At 46.6% G+C, this 9,220-nt stretch overlaps 1 protein-coding gene across 1 annotated transcript; it reads right to left on the minus strand.

Moving 5' to 3' along the window:
* Nucleotides 1-6,419: 6,419 nt before the first annotated feature.
* On the minus strand, nt 6,420-8,612 carry LOC135877831 (olfactory receptor 10V1-like). The gene is made up of 2 exons (XM_065403373.1): nt 8,394-8,612; nt 6,420-7,382 (listed from the first exon to the last, which is right to left on the minus strand). Exons 1-2 carry the CDS (start codon nt 8,610-8,612, stop codon nt 6,420-6,422), a joined length of 1,182 nt encoding a protein of 393 aa, XP_065259445.1.
* Nucleotides 8,613-9,220: the final 608 nt, after the last annotated feature.

Below are 9,220 nucleotides of genomic sequence, written 5' to 3' on the forward strand. Positions count from 1 at the left end.
TCCAGTCAACCTAGGCGACCAGCCCAGTAATGTTTCCCACCAAAAATGATGTCTGGTTTCAGCAATGGTTTTTTCAAACCTTAGTCACTTGTTGATTGTTGTGCTATACTTCAATGCGAAATTAGTATTCATTCATTTTATATATTGCAAATGGTCTTGCAGCATATGGTGAATTAACAGTTATCTAACCACACTTATATTCATACCTGCATTAACAATCTTATATCATTAACCACATGGGCATTATACTGCAAATGTTCTACAATCCAAAGGGATACATAATATTCAAAATCACAACCCTTAACTTTATTAACATTACAAACACATATATCATTTGAAAATTCATAATTTGCTGAACACCATTGTCCTGTTAAGATGTGTATAACGACACTGTGAATAAAGCTATGAGATTTTACTATATGATTTTTACTGAAACATGTTGTAGTCCTGGGTAATGCCCACAAACCAGAGAGAGAGACACCCTAGCATGTCAGCAAAGTGCTAAAGAGCCATTACCGGCTTAATCGGACATTCTCCAGTGCGGGGGGGGGGGTCCAAAACAAGAAATTTACAGTTCATCTGAAGGATAGTTGGAGCTCACATACGCAATGGAATTGCCTGCTCGCATGATCCAGCAAGGATTTTTCCAACATAAAGTGTTAGGGTATAAGAAGGGGGGGGGGGGGGGGGAAATGTCCCTAGCCACCTCTCTCCTCATTCCACCTCTCTGCTCATGACAACAATGACACTCAAAGAACTGAACAAAGGGCGGGGAGAGGGTCCCAGGCTGGAAAGGGACACAGCCTGTGAAATGTATTTCAGCTCATGGTGAGAGAAACCTTTTGCTTTTAAGGCTATTATAGGAATTAGTTTGCATGTTTATCCTTTTATTTATTTTGTAACCAACCCAGACTTATATGAATCCATATTTGTAATCACTTAAAATCTATCTTTCTTTAGTTAATAACCTTATTTTTATCTAAACTAGTGTGTTTTGGTTAAAGTGCTTGGGATTCTCTACTTAGGTAATCAAGCATGGTGCATATTCATTACCCATTGTTGGAATGATGGACTATCTACTTATACTATCCAGGAGGGTCCTGAACAGTATAAGACACACATTTCTGGGGAGCAAGGCTGGCCCTGAGGGATATGCAGGTGTCACCCTGTATGTAATTCATGGATGGCTGGGCATAGCATTCATGTATTCATCTGGGAGTGACTTTACATGCTGGTGGCTGTGAGTGAGCAGAGCCTGGAGGGGGTTGTTGTTCACCAGCAAAACAATGTAAAAAGCATCCCAGGCTGGAGAGCTAAGGGGACACAACAGTTCAGATTGCACCCTGGGGAATGTCACAACCACTTTACTTTCTTCTGATGTGGACAAATTGGAGAGAGTCCAGTGGAGGGCAACAAAAATGATTAGGGGGATGGGGCACATGACTTACGAGGAGAGGCTGAGGGAACTGGGGTTATTTAGTCTGCAGAAGAGAACATAAGAACATAAGAAAGGCCGTACTGGATCAGACCAAAGGTCCATCTAGCCCAGTATCCTGTCTACCGACAGTGGCCAATGCCAGGTACCCCAGAGGGAGTGAACCTAACAGGCAATGATCAAGTGATCTCTCTCCTGTCATCCATCTCCACCCTCTGACAGACAGAGGCTAGGGACACCATTCCTTACCCGTCCTGGCTAATAGCCATTAATGGACTTAACCACCATGAATTTATCCAGTTCTCTTTTAAACTCTGTTATAGTCCTAGCCTTCACAACCTCCTCAGGTAAGGAGTTCCACAAGTTGACTGTGCGCTGCGTGAAGAAGAACTTCCTTTAATTTGTTTTAAACCTGCTGCCTATTAATTTCATTTGATGACCCCTAGTTCTTGTATTATGGGAATAAGTAAATAACTTTTCCTTATCCACTTTCTCCACATCACTCATGATTTTATATACCTCTATCATATCCCCCCTTAGTCTCCTCTTTTCCAAGCTCAAGAGTCCTAGCCTCTTTAATCTCTCCTCATATGGGACCCGTTCCAAACCCTTAATCATTTTAGTTGCCCTTCTCTGAACCTTTTCTAGTGCCAGTATATCTTTTTTGAGATGAGGAGACCACATCTGTACGCAGTATTCAAGATGAGGGCGTACCATCGATTTATATAAGGGCAATAATATATTCTCAGTCTGATTCCTAACATCCTGTTTGCTTTTTTGACCGCCTCTCCACACTGCGTGGACATTTTCAGAGAACTATCCACGATGACTCCAAGATCTTTTTCCTGACTTGTTGTAGCTAAATTAGCCCCCATCATATTGTATGTATAGTTGGGGTTATTTTTTCCAATGTGCATTACTTTACATTTATCCACATTAAATTTCATTTGCCATTTTGTTGCCCAATCACTTAGTTTTGTGAGATCTTTTTGAAGTTCTTCACAGTCTGCTTTGGTCTTAACTATCTTGAGCAGTTTAGTATCATCTGCAAACTTTGCCACCTCACTGTTTACCCCTTTCTCCAGATCATTTATGAATAAGTTGAATAGGATCGGTCCGAGGACTGACCCTTGGGGAACACCACTAGTTACCCCTCTCCATTCTGAGAATTTACCATTAATTCCTACCCTTTGTTCCCTATCTTTTAACCAGTTCTCAATCCATGAAAGGACCTTCCCTTTTATCCCATGGCAGCTTAATTTACATAAGAGCCTTTGGTGAGGGACCTTGTCAAAGGCTTTCTGGAAATCTAAGTACACTATGTCCACTGGATCCCCCTTGTCCACATGTTTGTTGACCCCTTCAAAGAATTCTAATAGATTAGTAAGACACGATTTCCCTTTACAGAAACCATGTTGACTATTGCTCAACAGTTTATGTTTTTCTATGTGTCGGACAATTTTATTCTTAACTATTGTTTCGACTAATTTGCCTGGTACAGACGTTAGACTTACTGGTCTGTAATTGCCGGGATCACCTCTAGAGCCCTTTTTAAATATTGGCGTTACATTAGCTAACTTCCACTCATTGGGTATAAAAGGACAGGTTACAAACCTTAGTTAACAGTTCCGCAACTTCACATTTGAGTTCTTTCAGAACTCTTGGGTGAATGCCATCTGGTCCCGGTGACTTGTTAATCGATAAACTTAACATTAATTCCAAAACCTCCTCTCGTGACACTTCAATCCATGACAGTTCCTCAGATTTGTCACCTACAAAAGCCAGCTCAGGTTTGGGAATCTCCCTAACATCCTCAGCCGTGAAGACTGAAGCAAAGAATCCATTTAGTTTCTCTGCAATGACTTTATCGTCTTTAAGCGCTCCTTTTGTATCTCGAGTGAGGGGGGATTTGATAGCAGCCTTCAATTACCTGAAGTGGGGTTCCAAAGAGAATGGAGCTCGGCTGTTCTCAGTGGTGGCAGATCACAGAACAAGAAGCAATGGTCTCAAATTGCAGTGGGGGAGGTCTAGGTTGGATATTAGGAAACACTGTTTCATTAGGAGAGTGGTGAAGCACTGGAATGGGTTCCCTAGGGAAGTGGTGGAATCTCCATCCTTAGAGGTTTTTAAGGCCCAGCTTGACAAAGCCCTGGCTGGGATGATTTAGTTGGGGATTGGACTAGATGACCTCCTGAGGTCTCTTCCAACCCTAAACTCCTATGATTCTATGATCATCACAGGGACTAATGGAGTGCCAGTCATGGACCAAGCCCCCATTGTGCTAGAACCTACAGAGACATAGAACTGTTCGCATTTTAAAATTTCTTCACAACCATCAGCGACAGAACCAGCTTTTTTTTTTTTCTCAATGTAATCTTAGATTCCAGAGCATAATGAGGTAGGCACAGAATACACAACACCTTGGATACTTCCTTCACAGTTTCTGTTCTTCTGCTTTATGTGGTTCTATTTCTCTTCATCATTCTGGGCCTAATTTTCAAATGGCCATGTACCTATAGGCAAAAAGAAAAGTGTTGGCAATTGCACCCCTAATGTGCACACACAAAGAGATACTTCAATGTCTATCTAGTTATTTGCATGGGCAAATATCCAATTTGCACATGCCACGGGAATTACCACACACGCAAAGTGAATCTACAAGTTTATTTTCAATTTTGCACACAGCCCTAAGCACCTGACTGTTGGAGAACTAGGGCCTATGTCCTAAGAAAAGCTTAAAGTCTTAGCAGGTTAAAACCCCTACCTCCTAGACAATAGGGATTGGGCTAATAAATCCAGAACCAATGTTAATATTCAAAGGATAGGTTTTATTAACAATAAAATCTAGACATAAGCATTTGTTTTCAACAAGAGCAGAAGGCTGTGTGCGTACCTGGGCATAGCCACAGTTGCAGGAGGGAAAACATCATGGATGGGGAGTCCCTGACACACAGTTTTTCTGTGCTGTTTGCAGTATTCTAGAGCTGTTTGGGTCAGGTGTCTCTTCTCCTTTTGCAAAATGTCTGACTGACTGGCAAAGCCCAGAAGCAGAAGTGGAGGCCAACTAGGGGAGGGAATGGATAGCTGCTCAGCAAAGTGACCTGCTTTACAAATAGGGTGTGTGTGTGTGTGTGTGTGTTCCATGTAGGATCTATCTGTGTGTGTCTCAACACTGCCCTTCAGGGCCTATAGGACAAATGGGAGGGTTTAATCATCAGCCTCAGCTGAGGTGCTCCATAAGGGATCAATCAAAGCCAAATGTCAAGTCTGGGAGGAACTGGCCAGAGATGACAAAAAATGAGGCTCCCAAAAATCCCTTTGGAAAATCTTGGCCAAGATTGATAATGGCAACTGATGTGAAAAAATCCATATGTCATCCCAATATCCTTGATCTACCTTGTCCTCCAATTTCTGTGCAGATCTTACCAGCTGAAAAGCTCTATATCCATGTGTAGTGGGGCGGCTGCCCCACTCCCGCAGAAAAGGGGTTAAAAGCAGCCCTGGAGAGGGCTGCAGTAGGGAAAGGGATTAAGAACAGCTGGGGGAAGCTGACTGGGTAGCTGACCACAGGTGTGGCTGGCTTAATCAGGGCCCAGCTGGCCCTTATAAGAGGGCTGTGGGCCAGAGGCAGAAGAAACTCTCTCTCTCATAAAGCTAGAGAGAAGGTCCTGGCTGCCTGGGAGCAGAGAAGGGTACCCAGGGTGGAGTAGTGCTGGGGAAGGGCAGAGGGAGCTGGGGGAGCTCTAGCCTAGTAAAACCCCAGGCTGCAGACCTTGTTAAAGGCCTATAAAAGGTACTGGGGTTGCAGAGGTGCAGCCCAGGGCAGGCAAAGGCAGCAGGTCCTAATCCCCCTTGCCGATGATGAGTGGCTTACAGACTGCAGTCCGCCCCAGTGAGCAGGGGCTAGATAGTGACTGGCCATAGCCACTGAGGCAAGGTGGGAATAGAGGGTTGGGGGTTCCCCTGGGTGGGGAGACCCAGATTGGGGGTTACTGCTGGGGGCAGAACCCTGATCTAGAAGGGCACCTGGGTCCGGGAGGGACATGGGGGCAAGCGGCAGGCGAGACACTGGCCTGCAGAGGGCGCTCTGGCCTGGAGAGCTAATTCCCTGGATGCTTAGCAGGAGGCGCCACGCCAGTTAGGCGTCGCCCCGCCACACCATGTTACAATTTCTAATCATAGGTCCACGCTATACAGTTCAGGGGACCTGTTCCTCAAAGAGTCAAATGGTCTGAGTTTTCGCTGCCACTAAACTGAACCTTAGTTTGGGTGATTTAATTTCTCCAGAGCAATTCTCTCCCTGGATGCCTGATTGTATATGGAGTGACTGGCTCTGAAGCCAGTCCTATTAGCTTACCTCTCTTCCTTATTATATTACATCAGGTGTTCAAGGTACAGCAGATGTCCCCAGCAAAGGAGAAACATTACAAGGATATAAACAATACAAAAGTCAAGTGGAACCAGGCTGGAAAACAAAGAACAACAAACATTAAAAGAGTAGGGAGCTGTGGCAAGCAGCAAGACGAGTTTACTTTCTACATTAATTTCACTAGAGACCCTTATTGGGGCATAGTTGGATGCTGGGCACCAGGGGCTGAGATCCCAGACAAAATGGTTTGACCATGTGCCATTTATGACCACCCCTGTCCAGGAACTTGTGTACCAAGTGTAAATAATAGCAAGTTACATGAAGAATATTCCCAGACACCACATCACTGATCTCTCCATCAACAGGAAGCTAACCCATTGGGCCCCCACTATCTGCTTCTGCTTGCCAAAGGTGTGTCAATATTGTTCAATGATAACCACCTATTCAACAATACAATACCACTCCCCTGCGCCATGTCGTCCACTCGATCCACCGGCCCACTGGAACCAGTTCTCTGTATGTATAGTGCTCTATCCCAATCCCAGTCACCCTAAATTATCTACATTCTGTCTCTGGAGTTGTGGTCATTTACTGATTGATGGCCCAAAGCTGTCACTATCCCTGGGACAGCATTTTCCTTCCCAGCGCTCTGCTCAGGGCATCTTTTAGCTCTTTGTTCCTCATGCTGTAGATCAGGGGGTTCAGTACAGGGGTGACAAAGGTGTAGACCACAGACACCACCCAACCTTGCTCCGGGGAGTAGCTGGAGCTAGGCCGTAGGTATATGAAGCTGCAGCAGCCGTACTGCAGGAGGACGACTGTCAGGTGGGAGGAGCAGGTGGAGAAGGTGCGGCATCGGCCGGCTGCAGAGCGGATTTGCAGGATGGCAGCCACAATGAAGACGTAGGAGAGGCAGATCAGCAGGAAGGGGATGGTCAGGACTGTGACACTTACAATGAAAAGGGCAGCCTGGTGGACACGTGTGTTGATGCAGGCCAGCCTCAGGACAGCAGGGATGTCACAGAAGAAGTGACTGATTTCCTTGGTGCTGCAGAACGGCAGGCGGAAGATCAAGATGGTCAGTTGCAGGGATAATAGGAAGCCCAGCACCAGTGAGCCAGCTACGAGACAGGCACAGACTTTCCAGTTCATAATGAGGGTGTAGCGCAGTGGGTGGCAGATTGCCACATATCGGTCGTACGCCATGACGGCCAGCAGAACGCAGTCAGCACCTCCCACAAAGACAAAGAAGAACATCTGGGTGCCACAGCCAGCGAGGGAGATGGTGGCCTTCCTCCCCGACACAAGGTTGACCAGGGCCAATGGGGCAATGACAGAGGAGTAGCAGATCTCCAGCACCGCCAGATTGGCCAGAAAGAAGTACATGGGGGTGTGGAGGGAGCGGTCAGTGCACACAGTGAGTGCAACGGCCGTGTTCCCACAGAGACTGAGCAGGTACATGAGCAGGAAAGCCAGGAAAATCAGCAGCTGAATCTCAGGGAGGGTCGAGAGAAGATGGAAGTGAAATTGTATCAGCCCTGTTCGGTTTTCATCCCCCCTGGAACCAAGACATGGGACCTGCGAGAGAAGAGGAGAGAAGAGCAGACCCTGTCAGCAGTCATCAAGGGCAGAACAAGAGGAGACAAGGTCACACTGCAATCAAGACATTCAGATGCAATATCAGGAAACACTTTCTAATCCTAAGAGAAGTTCTGGGAACAGGGCATGTTGCCGAGGTGACTGAAGGAATCATCTTCCCTCCGGACATTCAAGGCTGATGCTAAGCACCCATCTATCCCGGATGGTGATGGATGCCACTCTCTGGCAGAATGCATTGGAATTTCTGGTAGGAAAGACAGCAGTGAGCCCTGCTCCCTTCTTACCCTTATTTATGGTGACTGATTTGTCTTGATTTTCAAACCAAACTACAGTTTTGATGCTGCATGGATAACACTGGCTCTATTAATAGTATTTTCTTGTGATGCTTCCTCTGACTCTGACCTGAAGGTGGCCATAAAAAACCATTGCAGTAGCCGCAGGGTGACGAGAGTCTCAGAAAGGATATCTACCTCCAAACCAAAAAAGCAGCAGGAAGGAAAGAAGAAAGCAGTATGGTTAAATGGCAAGGCACAAGAGAGCCCAGGCCCAGAAACAATCCTCTATCTACCCTCTGTCCTTCCATGTTTTTATACTTCCCCCATCACCCTGCTATCTGAGCAACTAAAAATTGAATCAAGCCTAAGTGAAGGCAATTAACTGTTCGGTGTAAAGATAAAACTTCTGTCATGGGAATTGGGAATTGGTCCTGCTTTGAGCAGGGGGTTGGACTAGATGACCTCCCGAGGTCCCTTCCAACCCTGATATTCTATGATTCTATGGATCCACAGCTATGCCCCAGCTACTAAACAGTTCCTTGGAGGACCCCCTCCATTTGTCTGACCCCCAATGGGGCTCACTTTTCCTCAAGGGCTGGCCATGCAGCCTCAGCACCTCCAAGATGGAGCCTCTGGGCTCCAGCCCTCCTGCCTCATGCTGTGAGCTTTGCCCAGTGAGTCCAACTGAACCAGACACCTGGTCAGAGACATGTACCCTCTCCAGGACCACGGGCTTCCCAGACAGTGTCTGCAGTGACACCAGGCAGCCTTTTCCAACCAGAGCAGGGTTCATTAGCCCACTGGCACACGGCATGGGGAAGTCCTTAGGGTAGCCCAGAGAAATAGAGGCCAGTGCAACCAGCCAGCCAAGCTGCTGTGGATCCGCATCTGGCTCGGGCTCCCTGTCTCTGTCAGTCCAAGATGAGAGCTCCATGTCTCTGCAAAGTGCAGCTCAAGCCATTATTGAAATGGAACCCCGAGATACTGAACCCGGCCCTTGTTGCTGCCAACTCAGATGGGCAGAAGGGTTACACTCTAGCCACCTGACACCTGCTCCTTTTGTTCTTGAGCTGGGGCAGGGGTAGGGGGGGAAGACAGTGCTTCCCTGATGAGAGGTGGGGGGAATCGCCTCCCTCTTGGTTGCTGGTGGCTAGGTGTAAATGTCCTGGCCATTGGGGTTCCCATTGTCTTTTTGAATTCTCCACTGATATGGGTTGGTTTCAGCCAGTCCCTTAACAGCCCATTCCTTCCACTGCAGACAGCTACATGACACAAACACCTCCTGCCTCTTGCTCTGCTCCAAGAGCAGCTTTAACCCCTTTGCACCCTGTCGGTCATGATGCAAAGTACAGAGGGAAACTGAGGCATGCCTGATATACTTACAATATTACCAAAAATTCCCACTTTGTCACAATTTCCCTGAAGGGCAGGTTATTCCATAACTGCCTGCTGCATGGCACTTATACCTTCCTCTGAAGCATCTGATGTCAAGTACTGTTGGGTCAGCATTCTTGACTAGATGGACCTTGGCTCTGATCAAAT

Source organism: Emys orbicularis, chromosome 4 (genome assembly GCF_028017835.1).
Source record: "Emys orbicularis isolate rEmyOrb1 chromosome 4, rEmyOrb1.hap1, whole genome shotgun sequence".
NCBI lineage: Eukaryota > Metazoa > Chordata > Testudines > Emydidae > Emys > Emys orbicularis.